This window comes from Oncorhynchus gorbuscha, linkage group LG06 (genome assembly GCF_021184085.1).
Source record: "Oncorhynchus gorbuscha isolate QuinsamMale2020 ecotype Even-year linkage group LG06, OgorEven_v1.0, whole genome shotgun sequence".
NCBI classification, from domain to species: Eukaryota; Metazoa; Chordata; class Actinopteri; order Salmoniformes; family Salmonidae; genus Oncorhynchus; species Oncorhynchus gorbuscha.
In genome coordinates this window covers 30418281-30440599 of record NC_060178.1, presented here as the reverse complement: position 1 = coordinate 30440599, position 22319 = coordinate 30418281, and the positions used below count along the sequence as shown (strand labels likewise).

The 22319-nt window shown below is 43.2% G+C and overlaps 1 protein-coding gene and 1 non-coding gene across 2 annotated transcripts; both read right to left on the bottom strand.

Moving 5' to 3' along the window:
* Positions 1 to 2553: 2553 nt before the first annotated feature.
* On the bottom strand, positions 2554 to 21752 carry LOC124037086 (myocilin-like). The gene is made up of 5 exons (XM_046351726.1): positions 20886 to 21752; positions 7932 to 7997; positions 5039 to 5131; positions 3810 to 4021; positions 2554 to 3630 (listed from the first exon to the last, which is right to left on the bottom strand). The coding sequence occupies exons 1-5, from the start codon at positions 21370 to 21372 to the stop codon at positions 3058 to 3060; spliced, it is 1431 nt and encodes a 476-aa protein (XP_046207682.1). The 5' UTR covers positions 21373 to 21752; the 3' UTR covers positions 2554 to 3057.
* Positions 11004 to 11056, bottom strand: LOC124038811. The gene has a single exon (XR_006839413.1). It is a non-coding gene; the product is annotated as a U7 small nuclear RNA (small nuclear RNA).
* Positions 21753 to 22319: the final 567 nt, after the last annotated feature.

The window sequence follows — 22319 nt, the reverse complement described above, 5'->3', positions numbered from 1 at the left end:
CTCATTCAAGGGTTTTTCTTTATTTTTTTACTATTTTCTACACGGCAGAATAATAGTGAAGACATCAAAACTATTAAATAACACATGGAAACATGTAGTAATCAAAAAGTATTAAACAAATCAAAATATATTTTTGATTCTTCAAAGTTGCCACCCTTTGCCTTGATGACAGCTTTGCACACTTTTGGCATTCTCTCAACCAGCTTCATGAGGAATGCTTTTCCAACAGTCTTGAAGGAGTTTCCACATATGCTGAGCACTTGTTGGCTGCTTTTACTTCATTCTGCAGTCTAACTCATCCCAAACCATCTCAATTGGGTTGAGGTCGGTTGATTGTGGAGGCCAGGTCATCTGATGCAGCCCTCCATCACTCTCCTTCTTGGTCAAATAGCCCTTACACAGCCTGGAGGTGTTTTGGGTCATTGTCCTGTTGAAAAACAAATGATAGTCCCACTAAGCCCAAACCAGATGAGATGGTGTATCCCTGCAGAATGCTGTGGTAGCCATGCTGGTTAAGTGTGCAGACAGTGTCAGTGTCACCAGCAAATCACCACCATACCATCACACCTCTTCCTCCATGCATCACATGGGAACCAAACATGTGGAGATAATTCATTCACCTACTCTGCGTCTCACTAAAACACAGCGGTTGGAACCAAAAATCTCGAATTTGGACTCATGACCAAAGAATTGATTTCCATCGGTCTAATGTCCATTGCTTGTGTTTCTTGGCCCAAGCAAGTCTCTTCTTATTATTGGTGTCCTTTAGTATTGGTTTCGTGGCAGCAATTCGACCATGAAGGCCTGATTCACACAGATTTTTATTTTATTTATTTTATTTTTTCTTTCACCTTTATTTAACCAGGTAGGCTAGTTGAGAACAAGTTCTCATTTGCAACTGCGACCTGGCCAAGATAAAGCATAGCAGTGTGAACAGACAACACAGAGTTACACATGGAGTAAACAATTAACAAGTCAATAACACAGTAGAAAAAAAGGGGAGTCTATATACATTGTGTGCAAAAGGCATGAGGAGGTAGGCGAATAATTACAATTTTGCAGATCAACACTGGAGTGATAAATGATCAGATGGTCATGTACAGGTAGAGATATTGGTGTGCAAAAGAGCAGAAAAATAAATAAATAAAAACAGTATGGGGATAAGGTAGGTGAAAATGGTTGGGCTATTTACCAATAGACTATGTACAGCTGCAGCGATCGGTTAGCTGCTCAGATAGCAGATGTTTGAAGTTGGTGAGGGAGATAAAAGTATCCAACTTCAGCGATTTTTGCAATTCGTTCCAGTCACAGGCAGCAGAGAACTGGAAAGAAAGGCGGCCAAATGAGGTGTTGGCTTTAGGGATAATCAGTGAGATACACCTGCTGGAGCGCGTGCTACGGATGGGTGTTGCCATCGTGACCAGTGAACTGAGATAAGGCGGAGCTTTACCTAGCATGGACTTGTAGATGACCTGGAGCCAGTGGGTCTGGCGACGAATATGTAGCGAGGGCCAGCCGACTAGAGCATACAAGTCGCAGTGGTGGGTGGTATAAGGTGCTTTAGTGACAAAACAGATGGCACTGTGATAAACTGCATCCAGTTTGCTGAGTAGAGTGTTGGAAGCAATTTTGTAGATGACATCGCCGAAGTCGAGGATCGGCAGGATAGTCAGTTTTACTAGGGTAAGTTTGGAGTGAAGGAGGCTTTGTTGCGGAATAGAAAGCTGACTCTTGATTTGATTTTCGATTGGAGATGTTGAGATGTGTTTGTTACTTGAACTCTGTGAAGTATTTATTTGGGCTGCAATCTGAGGTGCAATTAACTCTATCCTCTAACTTCTCCTCTGCATCAGAGGTAACTCTGGGACTTCTTTTCCTGTGGTGGTCCTCATGAGAGCCAGTTTCATTATAGCGCTTTATGGTTTTTGAGACTGCACTTAAAGAAACTTTCAGATTGAAATTTTCCAGATTGACTGACCTTGACTGACCCATGTGGACTTGGTCTCTTACCAAATAGAGCTATCTTCTGTATACCACCCCTACCTTGTCACAACACAACTGATTGGCTCCAGAGCATTAAGAATGAAATACATTCCACAAATTAACTTTTAGCAAGGCACACCTATCAATTGAAATGCATTCCAGGTGACTACCTCATGAAGCTGGTTGAGAGAATGCCAAGCGTGTGCAAAGCTGTCATCAAGGCAAAGGGTGGCTACTTTGAAGAATCTCAAATATAAATACATCTGATTTGTTTAAAACTTTTTTGGTTAGTACATGATTCCATGTGTTATTTCAACGTTTTCATGTGGTGTTTCATAGTTTTGATGTCTTCACTATTATTCTACAATGTATAAACCCTTGAATGAGTAGGTGTCCAAACTTTTGACTGGTACTGTATATATATATATATATATATATATATATATATATATATATATATATATATATATATATATATGCCATTTAGCAGACACTTTTATCAGTCATGTGTGCCTACTAGAAATCTGCCTACTAGAAGTCATTTATTTTTACACAAAAATAAACATGTCATTGTTATTTAGAATGGATACCTTTTATTTGACCTTTGTATGAATTTGTACATAATGTAATAGTGGTGTACAATGCACAGGTCAGAAGGAGTTTTATACACAATACAGTTTATATGATGACCAATGGTACAGTATGCAAGAAGTAAACTTCATCATTTATTCTTTGCCCCCTCACCTCCCTTTCAACACTATTACATCAAAACACAATAACAGCCGATCTCTTACAACTAAACAGTAGAAAAATAATTCCTCTATAAACATGTTTGTGGACTGTGCCACAGAAAAAGCCTTCCCACTGAAACAAGATACCTGCAGGGTTTTTCATTCAAAACACAATTTGTTTGAAAAAGCTTAATCTCAATCACTGCTGTGGCCAGTTTTATTAACTACTAAAACTTCGCATCAATGAAGGTGGTAAATAATAGCATTCTAACCACTGACTACCACACTAACTGCTCTAAAGACAAGAGAAAGTCTTTTTGAAAGCTTTTTGTTGTGAGTTCCTCTACTGGTGACCCAGCCTGACGTCGTAGGAGACCATGTGGAAGTTGTCCCAGGCGTGCAGCTTCCTCTGGGCAGGGTTATAATCCACCATGCTGTTGTAGCGGTACTTATTCCTGAAGGGTAGCGCCACCTCCTTCCCCTGGCCTGTAGCTGTGTCGAACATAAAGTTGATGGTGGTGTTAGGAGCCGTGTAGCTGGCAACCGTGTAGAGACGGCCACAGATGACGAACGCGTTAGCCACGCTGTTCTTCCTGATGCTGGTCTCCCAGCTCCTCTTCACCGCCAGGCTGTGTGGGTCCAGCTGGGACACCACGACGGCTCCTTTAGCCTTGTTGGTGCTGTAGACGGCCCACAGGCCCTGCTCGTCCACCCCCAGGTCCACATCGGTGTAGCCGCCCCAGGAGTAGGGGAACTGGCCGTGGAAGCCGGCGTGGGGCAGGTCTCGGCGGGCGGCGATGCTCTCAGACGCCAGATCGTACCTTAGCAGGGTGCGGCTGCGGCGGCGCTGGTAGTACAGAGAGCCGCGGTACAGAGTCGCTCCTGTACTCTCCACTGGCTCCGGCAACAGCAACACCTTGTAATACATAATGATAATACAGTCTGGTCAATGGTCAGACTTTACATTATACATCAATATGATCATCCCTTAATGGTTAAGGAGGTGGTTGGTTAGGGGTATGGTCATTAGATCTTAGACCTATGGTTAAGGTTAGCCTCTAGGTCTATCCCATGCCAGTCAGTCCAGTCACCCACCTTTGAGGGGTAGCCTTTAGAGAGCTGGTCCATGTCCTCATAACCAAACAGCTGTCTGACCTCTGACCCCACAGTATCGATGCGCCACACCATCTTCCCTCCGTAGGGCGCCACAGCCTCCGGATCCTGCATCCACACCCCATATTTACCAGCTATACTATCAGCCTTACGATGGGACACTGGCTCTCCTATTGATATCAATTCCCCACAGCCTGGGAGAGAGGAGGGGGGAAGGGAGAGAGAGAGCAGTTAAAGAGATGAAAAGAGAGATGGGTAGATGGGGGGGTGGGCAGTTATAGGGACAGGTCATTAGATGTCAGGGGTGACGATGCTATTTTTACTATTGAGATGCACCCTGGAAGAGAGAGAGAGAGAGGAGAGAGGTGTGTGTAGAGATAATCTGTGGTAAATCCTGGTTTTGGATAGGGGTATGGAGGGAAGAGGTAACGGCTGCTGAAAGATCTGAGAGATGATCATTTCTCATAATGGAGACAGATAGCAGGTCTACAACGATTAGGCATCTCTGCTCATTAACAGGCCCTATGAGTGTGTGTGTGGTACCGAGTTAGTAGAAGAGCCGCTGAGCTGAGAGTCATCAGATACAGGAAGGAACCCTCCACCACTTCAAGCCTCTCACTGAGAAAATGATCAGGCTGCTGTATATTTACCTCTTCCTAAAATACCTTTAGGATATTCATGTAATTATATGCAGGCACAGTCATCAATGATATGAATAACTCCAGCACAAACATTAATCTCAACACGTTTATTTTGTTGGCGTTTCAGTCTTTTTCTAGATGTGACAGAAACTGCAGCGTAAATGTGTAGAGGGAAACGTGTGTGGTGGAGATCAGCAATAGCACGGTAAACACCAACACCAGAACACGAGGGACTGCATGTGTTTGTATATGTTAAGAGCCTGACAGAGAGAGATCCACTGAAGCTCTATTGAACATACTTATCTCTCCCTGTCAGGATCTTAACATATACAAACACATGCAGTCCCTCGTGTTCTGGTGTTGGTGTTTACCGTGCTATTGCTCTGGCATTTAGTGTTATTATTGCCTGTGTATTAATAGCAATATTTGTTTTGGGGCAGCAGGGGGGGGGTGTCGTGTTTGCAGGGTCAGCTGTGCAGGGGTGGAGAGGGGGTAACTGAGTAATAGTATTGGGACTGTTGGGACCGCATCAGGTTAATGACCAATTAGATATATCCAGGTGTGTCTCACCTGTGCTGTCCTCAGTACTAGGAGCAGGAATCTCAGTCACCTCAGCCTTCAACTCCTGGAACCCTGCATTGTCACCATACCGCCATGCTGGGTCTGGAGGGGGGAGGAGACAGAGAGACAGACAGACAGACAGACAGACAGACAGACAGACAGACAGACAGACAGACAGACAGACAGACAGACAGACAGACAGACAGACAGACAGACAGACAGACAGACAGACAGACAGACAGACAGACAGACAGACAGACAAACAGACAGACAGACAGACAGACAGACAGACAGACAGACAGACAGACAGACAGACAGACAGACAGACAGACAGACAGACAGACAGACAGACAGACAGACAGACAGACAGACAGACAGACAGACAGACAGACAGACAGACAGACAGACAGACAGACAGACAGAGTAGATGTTTTAAGACTATGATTAGAAAGATAGGCATATGCACATGTTGTGGTTTTCATTTGTTTTTCATCATTACATCTCAAACAACCAGCCTAGTTTGGTCATTGCAAGTGAAAAAAATATACTCATTGCAAGTGATTGTAGCAAATCAATACAGTCACGATTAAAGGAACTGTGCAACTATAACTATGGGTGTGCAAATGAGCTGCACCTAATAGTTTGCACATGCTAATTATGTTTTGATTATGTGATCAAGCTATATATCCACCGGAATGGGCACATAATGCCAACGGAATGGGCTCGGGCGCATCTGATCGCGCACTAAACAGTTGAATGCAAATATCTGCTGCTAAACGATTCTCCAATAAAAAATAATGTTTTTTTTGTTGTTGCTTGAGTAAGCCCTTTAGAAAAAGAGGACCTACTGAACATCCAGGTGCCCCTGTACCGACCCTCTACAACCTGCTCATCCCTGAGAGCTACCATGGTACAGCGAGGGAAGAGCTATTCTTCCAGCAAAATTCGAAGTTACTGCACTTTGCCTACGTAGGGGAAGTGTTGATGGATCATTCAAAGTGGCCCCACCCTTGTTATGGCAGTCGTACACCCTTTTGGGACTGTGACAGTCGATCGTGATTCCAACAGCCTATATTTCACTGCCCTATAAGTATGAGGCAAGCATAAACAATGAGCATACTATTCATGTTGTATTAAGGATTCATTTTCAAAATGACAGCAACGTCGAGTTGAACATGCAATTCATCTGATGTCTATATACTAAATATTTTTTAGGAGATACAGTATATACAGTACAATCATGCTTTGGAGACAGTGTTGGGAAAGCTACTCTGAAAATATACTTTACCAATTACTTGGAAGAAGTGAAGCTACCCTTAAGAAAAACATAGTTTACTTGGCTAAAGTTACTTTGAAAAAGTAGTTCACTACATCTAAACTATATCTAAATCTGAAATTTCATATACAAATTGTAGGAACAGATCACTCTCGAGTCAGCCTATTAAACACAAAAACTATGTTTCAAGTGAGAATTAGGCAGGTCTGATGCCGAAAAATAAAGGAAAATTTGTGCTTACTTCAACCATATTTTATTTTAGCAAAATAATATGTGTGTAGTTCTAGTACGTAGAATGTATGCACACATGACTGTAAGTCGCTTTGGATAAAAGCGTCTGCTAAATGGCATATATTATTTATTATTTATATTTAGTAGTTAGCTCTAACACCACATGGCAAATAAAATCAATTAACTACTACCACCAAGATTTGAATTTAGTTCAACTACCACTAAGCCACTGGTTGGAGGCAATGAGGAATTTACCCCAAGACAGCTGGCATCAACGTACTGCAGCAACCCCAATTTCACCCTCCACCTCAAAATGCTCCCTGCGCTCTTGTTCATCTCACCCGCTGATGTAGAGAGATGCTATGGAGATCTGGAGAAGCTGATATCCCCCACATCCTCTGAGGAACAGGAGCTGCGCAAAGTTGTGAGCCACTTTGAGGGACATACATTGGGCACTGGAGATCACATCGAGGAATCTTCACCAAAAGAGCACCGTCATTTGCCATATGTATGTTTATTTCCGAAATGTTGAACCACTACGATGCTGTCAAGCAGTAAGACTTTGTGGAGATGAAGGATTGGCATCGGGCCTTCAGGACACTTGCTGGTCCCACAAACCCAACGGTTTTGTAGTTAATCGATGCCCTGCGACAACGACATGCTCTGACTGAACTTGAATGGTAGCAGTATCTCACTGGCAACCTACCACCGCTAGAAAGTCCACTGTAGCTTGGAGAAGGTAAAGTGGCTTGTGGAGGACTACCACAATCTACCCCTAATGTATTACCTGAGACGCAATGCCTACACATTCCAGCTGAAGGTGTGATGACTGCAACACAGCAACCCTCAGGAGCAGATTGAGCACCTAATATAATATATATATATATATAATATATGCCATTTAGCAGACGCTTTTATCCAAAGCGACTTACAGTCATGTGTGCATACATTCTACGTATGGGTGGTCCTGGGGATCGAACCCACTACCCTGGCGTTACAAGCGCCATGCTCTACCAACTGAGCTACAGAAGGACCCCAGAAGGACCTAGCACATCTGTCCATGACACTTTCAACAACAAAAATTCAACGTGATGACGTTGAATCAAAAAAGGAAAAGGGACTGGATTTGCAAAAAGTCATCAACGAAAGGGAATTTTGTATTTCTTTCACCCAACTTTGAACCTAAACCATTTTTTGTTGAATTCACATTAGTTGACAACTCAACCAAAACTAGATGTTGAAATTACTTCATGGCCTAACTAGTCTGCTTTTATTTTAAATCTATTTTATGGCATATTTTTGTCATTATACTAATTTTGTGGTAATACTGGGATATTTGTTAGATTAGATTTGTACACATGCAAACACATACTCAGTGACACCACAGAAGCTTACCTCTCAAACTGCCAGTGTCCCCTTGTCTTCCAGCATTGGATACCAGGTGAGAGAGAACACCAGCATCTGCAAACACATCATGGATGTAGAATCACAAACACTTTTTAACATCACACAATAACAGCACCAACCCTGACCATGCAGTGACCATCAAGCCCAGAGCGGCCTACATCAGCCAGCCATGGGGTCCCTGTGTGTGTGTGTTGGGAGTGGTGAGGGGGGTCTCTGTGTGTGTGTTGGGAGTGGTGAGGGGGGTCTCTGGCAACACTACTGACAGCAGGGAATGTAAGAGGAGAAAACAAACACTCCTGAGTGGATTCCCAGCTGCTGTGGAGTCTGCCGGACTGTTGAACACACACACACACACAACCTTTAGTCTTGAAGCCCCCGACCTGACTTGCTACCACAGTTAGCCATTCCTCATACCAGTTTAGTTCAACTGGAACAGGGCCAAACATTCCCCCAAGGCTCACCCATCACTCCCCTTCTCCTCTGCCCCCCCCCCTTCCCTTCAGCCCCTCAGAGAACCATTACAGTTGAGAGATTCTAAACTAAACACTTCACCCGTGTTGATAAACAGCAGCAGTGACTGGATCTATAACAGTGATGGATGCTAATATGTTAACGTGTTAACAGCCTCATAATTATGCAGTGTGTGTGTGTGTGTGTGTGTGTGTGTGTGTGTGTGTGTGTGTGTGTGTGTGTGTGTGTGTGTGTGTGTGTGTGTGTGTGTGTGTGTGTGTGTGTGTGTGTGTGTGTGTGTGTGTGTGTGTGTGTGTGTTAACTATAGTAAAAATACCATATTAAAGGAAAACTGTAGATTATACTGTAATAATGAATGTAGTGGTTTTGTGGATTGTAGTACACTGAAGTATTTACTGCAGTGTTTTTGCAGACTGTAGTATACTGTAATATTTACTGTAGTGTCTTTGCAGACTGTAGTATACTGTAATATTTACTGTAGTGTTTTTGCAGACTGTAGTATACTGTAATATTTACTGTAGTGTCTTTGCAGACTGTAGTATACTGTAATATTTACTGTAGTGTCTTTGCAGACTGTAGTATACTGTAATATTTACTGTAGTGTCTTTGCAGACTGTAGTATACTGTAATATTTACTGCAGTGTTTTTGCAGACTGTAGTATACTGTAATATTTACTGTAGTGTTTTTGCAGACTGTAGTATACTGTAATATTTACTGTAGTGTTTTTGCAGACTGTAGTATACTGTAATATTTACTGTAGTGTCTTTGCAGACTGTAGTATACTGTAATATTTACTGTAGTGTTTTTGCAGACTGTAGTATACTGTAATATTTACTGTAGTGTTTTTGCAGACTGTAGTATACTGTAATATTTACTGTAGTGTCTTTGCAGACTGTAGTATACTGTAATATTTACTGTAGTGTTTTTGCAGACTGTAGTATACTGTAATATTTACTGCAGTGTTTTTGCAGACTGTAGTATACTGTAATATTTACTGTAGTGTTTTTGCAGACTGTAGTATACTGTAATATTTACTGTAGTGTTTTTGCAGACTGTAGTATACTGTAATATTTACTGTAGTGTCTTTGCAGACTGTAGTATACTGTAATATTTACTGTAGTGTTTTTGCAGACTGTAGTATACTGTAATATTTACTGTAGTGTCTTTGCAGACTGTAGTATACTGTAATATTTACTGTAGTGTTTTTGCAGACTGTAGTATACTGTAATATTTACTGTAGTGTCTTTGCAGACTGTAGTATACTGTAATATTTACTGTAGTGTCTTTGCAGACTGTAGTATACTGTAATATTTACTGTAGTGTCTTTGCAGACTGTAGTATACTGTAATATTTACTGCAGTGTTTTTGCAGACTGTAGTATACTGTAATATTTACTGTAGTGTCTTTGCAGACTGTAGTATACTGTAATATTTACTGCAGTGTTTTTGCAGACTGTAGTATACTGTAATATTTACTGTAGTGTCTTTGCAGACTGTAGTATACTGTAATATTTACTGCAGTGTCTTTGCAAACTGTAGTATACTGTAATATTTACTGTAGTGTCTTTGCAGACTGTAGTATACTGTAATATTTACTGCAGTGTTTTTGCAGACTGTAGTATACTGTAATATTTACTGTAGTGTTTTTGCAGACTGTAGTATACTGTAATATTTACTGTAGTGTTTTTGCAGACTGTAGTATACTGTAATATTTACTGTAGTGTCTTTGCAGACTGTAGTATACTGTAATATTTACTGTAGTGTTTTTGCAGACTGTAGTATACTGTAATATTTACTGTAGTGTCTTTGCAGACTGTAGTATACTGTCATATTTACTGTAGTGTTTTTGCAGACTGTAGTATACTGTAATATTTACTGTAGTGTCTTTGCAGACTGTAGTATACTGTAATATTTACTGTAGTGTCTTTGCAGACTGTAGTATACTGTAATATTTACTGTAGTGTCTTTGCAGACTGTAGTATACTGTAATATTTACTGCAGTGTTTTTGCAGACTGTAGTATACTGTAATATTTACTGTAGTGTCTTTGCAGACTGTAGTATACTGTAATATTTACTGCAGTGTTTTTGCAGACTGTAGTATACTGTAATATTTACTGTAGTGTCTTTGCAGACTGTAGTATACTGTAATATTTACTGCAGTGTCTTTGCAAACTGTAGTATACTGTAATATTTACTGTAGTGTCTTTGCAGACTGTAGTATACTGTAATATTTACTGCAGTGTTTTTGCAGACTGTAGTATACTGTAATATTTACTGTAGTGTCTTTGCAGACTGTAGTATACTGTAATATTTAGTGCAGTGTCTTTGCAGACTGTAGTATACTGTAATATTTACTGTAGTGTCTTTGCAGACTGTAGTATACTGTAATATTTACTGCAGTGTTTTTGCAGACTGTAGTATACTGTAATATTTACTGCAGTGTCTTTGCAGACTGTAGTATACTGTAATATTTACTGTAGTGTCTTTGCAGACTGTAGTATACTGTAATATTTACTGTAGTGTCTTTGCAGACATCACTGTCGTAGTTACTATAGTGTTTCTGCTTTTATTATCTTTGACACAGAAGTGGAGGCTTTCTCCTTCAGGAAACCTACTGGAGAAATACTAAAAGAGCACATTTTACAAAACCTGGAAGTAGATAAGACTGGGGTCTGAACGAATAATTCAGAGCTGGTGCTCTTTTCTAAAACTGTAGGGAACACCAATATATGGTCTATACCTGGCATGTAGGTTTCTCACTTATGGGTGGCTCTAATTGTGATATTGGGGAGGGGAAAGGATAGAGTACAATGCAAATTTAATAAAGTAGTATTTACTATAGTTAAAAAGTGTCGTGTTTTTGTGGACATTACTGTATGGTGTTTTTGTTGTGGATAATAGTTTAGTATTTACTATAGTATTCTATAGCAGAGTTTCCCATGTGGGTTTTGTCCTAGCACTACACAGCTGATTCAAATAACCAACTCATCATCAAGCTTTGATTATTTGAATCAGTTGTGTTGTGCTAGGGCAAAAAAATTAAACATACACCCAGGGGGGCCCCAGGAGTTTGGGAAACCCTGTTCTACAGTATACTACAACATTCTATAGTAAGTACTACACATGTGGGGAGAAGGGGTGAGTTTGGGGTAAAGTTGGGGGAGAAGGAGAAGTGTGAGGAGTGAAGGGTGGGAGACCAGAGTCACGTTCAACAGGCATGAACGGAAGAAAAGTGTTGTACTGCCTGAACTTTCCCAATAAGAATGGTCATTTATATTTGCTTCTGTTCATGTCTTGTATGACCTGGGTCAATGGATGCTTTTTAGGCCGAAGGGTAGGGGAAGAGGAGGGTGGTGAGGAGGAGTGAGGGAGGGAGGGTGAGGGGAAAGAGTCTCGCTTCCCTGAACTACAAAACAGTTCCCCGGGGGCAAAAGTTATTCATCATCTCAGGTAAACAAGTGCACACTGTTTGTGTGAGTGTCCGCGTGTGTGTTTGATGGATATAAGGGCAAATCTGGCAGAACATCATGACCACAGCAAGTCCTCACGGACTGAAACACCAAAACACTCCTACCCATACTCCCTGAGGATGGCCCAATCAAGCCTTCTAACCCCGTGCTATTAGAGTTATTAGAGCTGAGAGGAGATAAAAGGCTCATGTTTGGCTGAATGCCTCCCTCAGTCTCAATCTCTCAGCACAGTCCACCTTCATGTTGCTGTGCAGCAGAGCTGTTGTTCTTGGATGCAGCCATACTCACCATGGGTCTCTTGGCTTGGCTGTTGTTGATAGCATTTATTCTACAACAGCAGTGCCTCTCTTCCGGCGCCGACTGAGATGGCCGCCTCGCTTCGCGTTCCTAGGAAACTATGCAGTTTTTTGTTTTTTTACGTGTTATTTCTTACATTAGTACCCCAGGTCATCTTAGGTTTCATTACATACAGTCGAGAAGAACTACTGAATATAAGATCAGCGTCAACTCACCATCAGTACGACCAAGAATATGTTTTCCGCGACGCGGATCCTGTGTTCTGCCTTACAAACAGGACAACGGAATGGATCGCATGCAGCGACCCAAGGAAACGACTCCGAAAAAGAGGGAAACGCGGCGGTGTTCTGGTCAGACTCCGGAAAAGGGCACATCGCGCACCACTTCCCAGTATTCTTCTTGCCAATGTCCAGTCTCTCGACAACAAGATTGATGAAATCCGAGCAAGGGTGGCATTCCAGAGGGACATCAGAGACTGCAACGTTCTCTGCTTTACGGAGACATGGCTTACTGGGAAAACGCTATCCAGGGCGGTGCAGCCAACGGGTTTCTCCACGCATCGCGCCGACAGAAACAAACATCTCTCTGGTAAGAAGAGTGGAGGGCGTATGCCTCATGACTAACGGGACATGGTGTGATGAAGGAAACATACAGGAACTCAAATCCTTCTGTTCACCTGATTTAGAATTCCTCACAATCAAATGTAGACCGCATTATCTTCCAAGAGAATTCTCTTCGATTATAATCACAGCCGTATATATCCCCCAAGCAGACACATCGATGGCTCTGAACGAACTTTATTTAACTCTTTGCAAACTGGAAAACATTTATCCGGAGGCTGCATTCATTGTAGCTGGGGATTTTAACAAAGCCAATCTGAAAACAAGACTCCCTAAATTTTATCAGCATATCGATTGCGCAACCAGGGGTGGTAAAACCTTGGATCATTGTTACTCTAACTTCCGCGACGCATATAAGGCCCTGCCCCGCCCGCCTTTCGGAAAAGCTGACCACGACTCCATTTTGCTGATCCCTGCCTACAGACAGAAATTAAAACAAGAGGCTCCCACGCTGAGGTCTGTCCAACGCTGGTCAGAACAAGCTGACTCTACACTCCAAGACTGCTTCCATCACGTGGACTGGGACATGTTTCGTATTGCGTCAGATGGGAATATTGACGAATACGCTGATTCGGTGTGCGAGTTCATTAGAACGTGCGTCGAAGATGTCGTTCCCATAGCAACGATAAAAACATTCCCTAACCAGAAACCGTGGATTGATGGCAGCATTCGCGTGAAACTGAAAGCGCGAACCACTGCTTTTAATCAGGGCAAGGTGTCTGGCAACATGACTGAATACAAACAGTGCAGCTATTCCCTCCGTAAGGCTATCAAACAAGCTAAGCGTCAGTACAGAGACAAAGTGGAATCTCAATTCAATGGCTCAGACACAAGAGGCATGTGGCAGGGTCTACAGTCAATCACGGACTACAAGATGAAATCCAGCCCAGTCACGGACCAGGATGTCTTGCTCCCAGGCAGACTAAATAACTTTTTTGCCCGCTTTGAGGACAATACAGTGCCACTGACACGGCCTGCAACGGAAACATGCAGTCTCTCCTTCAATGCAGCCGAGGTGAGTAAGACATTTAAACGTGTTAACCCTCGCAAGGCTGCAGGCCCAGACGGCATCCCCAGCCGCGCCCTCCGAGCATGCGCAGACCAGCTGGCCGGTGTGTTTACGGACATATTCAATCAATCCCTATACCAGTCTGCTGTTCCCACATGCTTCAAGAGGGCCACCATTGTTCCTGTTCCCAAGAAAGCTAAGGTAACTGAGCTAAACGACTACCGCCCCGTAGCACTCACTTCCGTCATCATGAAGTGCTTTGAGAGACTAGTCAAGGACCATATCACCTCCACCCTACCTGACACCCTAGACCCACTCCAATTTGCTTACCGCCCAAATAGGTCCACAGACGATGCAATCTCAACCACACTGCACACTGCCCTAACCCACCTGGACAAGAGGAATACCTATGTGAGAATGCTGTTCATCGACTACAGCTCGGCATTCAACACCATAGTACCCTCCAAGCTCGTCATCAAGCTCGAGACCCTGGGTCTCGACCCCGCCCTGTGCAACTGGGTACTGGACTTCCTGACGGGCCGCCCCCAGGTGGTGAGGGTAGGCAACAACATCTCCTCCCCGCTGATCCTCAACACGGGGGGCCCCACAAGGGTGCGTTCTGAGCCCTCTCCTGTACTCCCTGTTCACCCACGACTGCGTGGCCACGCACGCCTCCAACTCAATCATCAAGTTTGCGGACGACACAACAGTGGTAGGCTTGATTACCAACAACGACGAGACGGCCTACAGGGAGGAGGTGAGGGCCCTTGGAGTGTGGTGTCAGGAAAATAACCTCACACTCAACGTCAACAAAACTAAGGAGATGATTGTGGACTTCAGGAAACAGCAGAGGGAACACCCCCTATCCACATCGATGGAACAGTAGTGGAGAGGGTAGCTAGTTTTAAGTTCCTCGGCATACACATCACAGACAAACTGAATTGGTCCACTCACACTGACAGCGTCGTGAAGAAGGCGCAGCAGCGCCTATTCAACCTCAGGAGGCTGAAAAATTCGGCTTGTCACCAAAAGCACTCACAAACTTCTACAGATGCACAATCGAGAGCATCCTGGCGGGCTGTATCACCGCCTGGTACGGCAACTGCTCCGCCCTCAACCGTAAGGCTCTCCAGAGGGTAGTGAGGACTGCACAACGCATCACCGGGGGCAAACTACCTGCCCTCCAGGACACCTACACCACCCGTTGTTACAGGAAGGCCATAAAGATCATCAAGGACATCAACCACCCGAACCACTGCCTGTTCACCCCGCTATCATCCAGAAGGCGAGGTCAGTACAGGTGCATCAAAGCTGGGACCGAGAGACTGAAAAACAGCTTCTATCTCAAGGCCATCAGACTGTTAAATAGCCACCACTAACATTGAGTGGCTGCTGCCAACACACTGTCATTGACACTGACCCAACTCCAGCCATTTTAATAATGGGAATTGATGGAAATGATGTAAATATATCACTAGCCACTTTAAACAATGCTACCTTATATAATGTTACTTACCCTACATTATTCATCTCATATGCATATGTATATACTGTACTCTACAACATCGACTGCATCCTTATGTAACACATGTATCACTAGCCACTTTAACTATGCCACTTTGTTTACTTTGTCTACACACTCATCTCATATGTATATACTGTACTCGATACCATCTACTGTATGCTGCTCTGTACCATCACTCATTCATATATCCTTATGTACATGTTCCTTATCCCCTTACACTGTGTATAAGACAGTAGTTTTGGAATTGTTATTTAGATTACTTGTTGGTTATCACTGCATTGTCGGAACTAGAAGCACAAGCATTTCGCTACACTCGCATTAACATCTGCTAACCATGTGTATGTGACAAATAAAATTTGATTTGATTTGATTTGATTCATAAGAAAAGAAATTAGAAAACGTGCGTAACAGAATCTATTTAGGGGGAGGTGAGCCAGTAACTAAACATAAGTAATCTAAACAAAAAGAAGAAGAAACTATACTATGGAACAAAGATAAATTATACAAAGAATGATAGTGAAAATCTCTAGAGTACCTTGAATGAAATTCGAGGCAGAAAAGCTGACTCAGCTAACTCACCCTTCATTGAGGGTGATGGCTCATTCATAACAAAACCCTTTGATATTGCCAACCTCTTCAATAACTTTTTTTGTTGACAAGATTAGACATCTTAGGCATGACATGCAAACAACGAATGCTGAGCCTTCATATTCATGTATAACGGACCAAATAATGAAAGACAAGCGCTGTAGCTTTGAATTCTGCAAAGTTAGTGTGGAAGAGGTGAAAAATTTACTACTATCTATTAAAATCCACCTGTAACTGACAACATGGATGGTAAATTATTGAGGTTGGTAGCGGAATACATTGCAACTCCTATTTGCCACATCTTCAATCTAAGCCTAGAAGACGGAATGTGCCTTGAGGCTTGAAGGGAGGCAAGTGGCATTCAGCTGACCAAAAATAGCAAAGCAGCCTTTAATAGTTCCAACAGCAGACCAATCAGCCTGTTACTGGTGCTTAGCAAACTTTTGGAAAAAATCTTGTTTGACCAAATACAATGTTATTTTACAGAAAACAAATTAGGATCAGACTTTCAGCATGCTTATAGGGAAGGGCATTCAACATGCTCGGCACTGACACAAATGACTGATGATTGGTTGAAAGAAATTGATAATAAGATTGTCAGACCTGAGTGTAGCCTTTGACATCATTGATCATAACATATTACTGAGAAACATAGGTGTTATGGATTAACATCCTCTGCCTTATCATGGATGGACAATTACCTATCCAATAGAACACAGAGGGTTTTCTTTAATGGAAGTTGAATGTTGAGTGTGGTGTACCGCAGGGCAGGTGGCTTGGACCATTAATGTTTTCTGTGTTTACTAATGACCTTCCACTGACCTGTGTGTCCATGTACGCTGACGACTCAACAGTACACAGTACACGTCAGCTACAACAGTAAAATAAATAACGGACACCCTTAACATAGATCTCCAATCCGTTTTAGAATGGGTAACTAGCAATAGGCTGGTGCTAAATATAAAACAAAACTAAAAGTATCATTTTTCAGACTAATCACTCACTCGACCCTCAACCCTAAATCTCATATGGATCTATTATTGAATAATGTGGCTATTGAGCAAGTTGAAGAGACTAAACTGCTGGGTGTCATGCTAGATAGCATGCTGTCATGGTCAAAACATATAGACTCAATGTGTTACTAAAATGGGAAGAGGTCTGTACATGATAAGGCTTTGCTGTGCTTTCTTGATATCTCAGTGAACCAGACAGGTCTTACAGGCCCTAGTTTTGTCGCACCTGGTCTACTGTCCAGTTGTGTGTTCAGGTGCGGCAAAGAAGGACATTGGCAAATTGCAGTTGGTCAAAAACAGAGCAGCACGTATTGATTGCACTTAGATGTACACTGGGGGCGAATGTCAATGACATGCATGTCAATCTCTCCAGGCTTAAAGTTGAGGAGAGATTGACTGCATCACTATATGTCTCTGTGCAAGGTGTTGATGTTATGAAGGTACCGAACTGTCTGTTCAAGCAGTATCACACAAGACATGCAACCAGAGGTCTCTTCACAGTCCCCAAGTCCAGAACAGAGGTAAGGAAACATACGGTATTAAATAGAGCCATGACTACATGGAATTCTCTGCCACCCCAGGTAACTCAAACTAGCAATAAAAACAGATTCAAAAAAACTGATAAAAGAACACCTTATGGCACAACGGGGACAGAGGTTTCCAGAAACAATATGAGTGGCATCAAACCAATGCCATTGTGGAGGCACAATGTTCACATGGTTGACCATCAGAAACAACCTCATCTTGTAGATGCCTCATTCTGACTGACCAGCCCTTTCTAACCAGGAAATCCCATTTAGTTAAACAATAAAGAGAGACATTAAAGCACGGCCTGTTTTGATGTTACCCAGTAAAGAGCCAACCGTATTTGAACTAGTCTAGTAAAACTGAGCTCTGTCAGCTGAGGTCAGGAGGGGATTTATGGTGTGTTTGTTAAGTGGTTGGCTGTTAAAGCCAGGAACCCACCCGCAAAGGACCCCTTTACCAAGCCTCACCGCACTCGTGTGAACACAAACACACACACCAATGCGCACACACACATACACACGCACGCACGCACACACACACAAACATATGGTTTAACGTTTTACTCCTCTCTTCCCTTTTTCATGCGTTTCCTCCTCACTGAATGTGAATTATTTAAAGAGACCAGCAAATTTGATAAAAGTGTGGCGGTATACAGTAGCAAGCACAGCGGCATCTAGTGTTCAAAACCGGGTACTTTCACACTAATTTATAAATAATTGGTAAATAATGCTAGCGACTTCTAATTTAGCTGAACGGGGTGGGGGGGGGGTGGCATCACCAGATTCAAAGGGAATACATGACATAGTATGGAAAAGCAATACCCCCAACCACAGCCCCATACTACTTGTGAAACATAGAGAAAAGGAGAACTGATACTGGTTGTTGGGGTGGGATTGGCATGGGGTGTGGGGGGTTTTTACCATTTTGTTGGGATTCCTCATGTCTTACTTATCTATAGGAAGAAGTTTGGTCCAAATCAGAAATCATTTCTTCATCTAAAATGGTTGGTGTCAAAATCCTTGTTCTTGTGCTCTTTTGAGGTGGAACAATCCTCTGTACGTTTTAGCCTGCAAGTGCTAACATGAGGATCAAACCAGATGACACAGAGCCATGCAGGGAAATAATGAACTTCTTTTTTAGGTTTAGAGTGTGGGAAGGGCAGCACTGAGATAGGGGATGGGGAGTTGGGGAAGGAGGATTTACGTGGTGGTGGTGGGCAATGTCAGCTTTACGAGACAACATACCCCCCCTACCCACACAAACACCCTTGATTAACCAGGAAGTCAAACATCATCAAAGCCCTAAGGTAAGATGGAAATGGGACTCTAACGTGTCTTGCTTGTCTTTTCTGATGCCGGCATCACGTCCCCATAAAGAAGGCTCTGGTTGTAAATAAAAGACTAACCCTGACTGTCCCCTAGAACCTTCTCCCTCCGTCCACTCTTTAAACAGATAGCTGAGAAACCTGACACTACTTCGACCTCCTTGTGTTGCCCAAACACAGACATGCACAAGAACACACCCACCCATATCCACACAAACAGTTCTGTGGAATCCTCTATGTTACATGAAAGCGCCTCATCATTGAGTGTGTGCATCACAGTTTTACTCAGCTCTTCCAGTTAACTCAGAATCTCCTGATTCTCCTACAAAACCAAAAGACACTTGATGCACAGCAAACACACAGTTGAGGTCGGAAGTTTACATACACCTTAGCCAAATACATTTAAACTCAGTATTTCACAATTCCTGACATTTAATCCTAGTAAAAATTCCATGTCTTAGGTGAGGACCACCACTTTATTTTAAGAATGTGAAATATCAGAATAATATTAGAGAGAATGATTTATTTCAGCTTTTATTTCTTTCATCACATTCCCAGTGGGTCAGAAGTTTACATACACTCAATTAGTATTTGGTAGCATTGCTTTTAAATTGTTTAACTTGGGTCAAACATTTCAGATAGTCTTCCACAATCTTCCCACAATAAGTTGGGTGACTTTTGGCCCATTCCTCCTGACAGAGCTGTAACTGAGTCAGGTTTGTAGGCCTCCTTGCTCACACACACTTTTTCAGTTCTGCCCACACATTTTCTATAGGCCAGGGCATTGTGATAGCCACTCCAATACCTTGACTTTGCTGTCCTTAAGCCATTTTGCCACAACTTTGGAAGTATGCTTGGGGTAATTGTCCATTTGGATACCCATTTATGACCAAGCTTTAATTTGAGATGTCGCTTCAATATATCCACATAAATTTCCATCCTCATGATGCCATCTATTTTGTGAAGTGCACCAGTCCCTCCTACAGCTAAGCACCCCCACAACATGATGCTGCCACCCCCGTGCTTCAAGGTAGGGATGGTGTTCTTCGGCTTGCAAGCCTCCCCTTTTTCCTCCAAACATAACAATGGTCATTATGGCCAAACAGTTCTATTTTGTTTCATCAGAACAGAGGACATTTCTCCAAAAAGTACGAGCTTTGGTCTCATGTGCAGTCTGGCTTTTTTATGGCGGTTTTGGAGCAGTGGCTTCTTCCTTGCTTTTTGGCCTTTCAGGTTATGTTGATATAGGACTCGTTTTACTGTGGATATAGATACTTTTGTACCTGTTTCCTCCAGCATCTTCACAAGGTCCTTTGCTGTTGTTCTAGGATTGATTTGCACTTTTCGCACCACTTTTCGCAAGTACTTTCATCTCTAGGTGACAGAACGCGTCTCCTTCCTGAGCGGTATGACGGCTGCCTGGTCCCATGGTGTTTATACTTATACGTACTATTGTATGTACAGATGAAAGTGGTACATTCAGGCGTTTGGAAATTGCTCCCAAGGATGAACCAGACGTGTGGAGGTCTACAACTAATTTTCGGAGGTCCTTTGCTGATTTCTTTTGATTTTCCTATGATGTCCAGCAAAGAGGCACTGGGTTTGAAGGTGAGCCTTGAAATACATGCACATGTACACCTCCAATTGACTCAAATGAAGTCAATTAGCCTATCAGAAGCTTCTAAAGCCATGACATAATTTTCTGGAATTTTCCAAGCTGTTAAAGGCACAGTCAACTTAGTGTATCTAAACTTCTGACCCACTGGAATTGTGATACAGTGAAATAATCTGTCTGTTAACAATTGTTAGAAAAGTTACTTGTGTCTAACACAAACTGGATGTCCTAACCGACTTTCCAAAACTACAGTTTGTTAACAAGAAATTTGTGGAGTGGTTGAAAAAATGAGTTTTAATGACTCCAACCTAAGTGTATGTAAACTTCCAACTTCAACTGTATGTCTCCGAGCCAGACTGGAGAACACCTCCACATGCCAAAGTCTGTCCATAAGTGGTGTAGGTCTCAATCGGGAATCATATGAGCTTTCTCTCCCCATTAGGAGAGAAGAATGAGGAGAGAGACAGATGTTGTTACTTACCTCCTGCAAGTCGCAGACCACTGTCCTGTAGTGGGACACTGGGAGGCACCAGAGGGGATTGTGGGTAGCAGGGTCTGCTCTTCAGTCTCTCCGTCTCTCTCCTCATCTCCTCCACCCTCCTCTGCAGCTCCTCCACATCTCTCTCCAGATGCTCCTTCTCTCCCTGCAATAGGCTCCTGTCTCCCATGGCCTGCGTCAGAGCCTCCTGCAGACCAGCCTGGGACCCAGCCCCAAGCCCAGGACCCCTTGTCTCCCCTCCAGTCAGCCTGGCCACCAATACCTCCAGCAGGCTGAGTCTAGTCTTGAGCCCCTCCATCTCGGTTCCTCCGGAGGCTGTAGGGGGGCAGCTGGTCTCGCTGGGGCTGGGCACGGTGAAGGTGTACTGACAGTGCCCGCTATGGTTGTTCCCTCTCCAGAGAGTGGCACGGTCCTGCCCCTCACCATATTGCAGCAGACAGAACACACAAACATTAAGCAGCAGCCACATGGTGGATAAAAATGCAACCACACAAGTGGGCTACACACAGATGTAGACTAGACACGGTTCTTCTGGTCTCTCTCACTCTCTTTGTCTCATCAATGTCTCTCCTATTTCACTCTGTGTTTCAGCTCTTCTTCCTCTGTCGTGGTGATTGCCCCTTTATCACTTCACTTAGTTCTGGCCCAAATGTTCTCCATCTCCTTATTTCTTATTGTTATTTATCTTATTTTATTTCCCTAATGTGTTACTGCTGATTCTTGTTCTTATTCTCTGATTATTCTGTATGTTGTCTTGCTGTCTGCCTCTCTCTCTCTCTCTCTCTCTCTCTCTCTTCTGGTCTGTTTGTTTCACAGGTCAGGGTCCTCAGGTCTCTGAGTCCCTCTCAACAGCTCAGGGATATTTATACATTCTGGGAGGAAAGAGAGCGAGGAAAGTGAGGAGAGGTGAGAGGGGGGCACGGAGGGAGGAGAGGAAAGAGAAAGAGGGGGAGGAAGAAAAGGCAGGAGAGTGTGTTTTTCTGGGATTGTCTCAACAACAAATACATTCCAGAGCCCTAGGAGTGGTTGTATGTATTTGTGTGTGTGTGTGTGTGTGTGTGTGTGTGTGTGTGTGTGTGTGTGTGTGTGTGTGTGTGTGTGTGTGTGTGTGTGTGTGTGTGTGTGTGTGTGTGTGTGTGTGTGTGTGTGTGTGTGTGTGTGTGTGTGTGTGTGTGCGTGTGCAAAGAGGGTAAGCAAAGAGAGGGTGGCTCTCAGTTTCCTTTGCCCTCATCCTTTTCAAATCTGTTGATGTTTCTATATCCAGTAACCCTCTCTGCCAGCAACCACAGGGCTGGGTTATCTGTAGCTATATGTGGTGTTTGATTCAGGGGGTAGGGGGGCTTGGCAGGGGAGTCTCCCCAGGGAAACGAGGGGTAGGTGGGCCTTGGGGGATTGAGTTACCTCCCCCAAGAGACG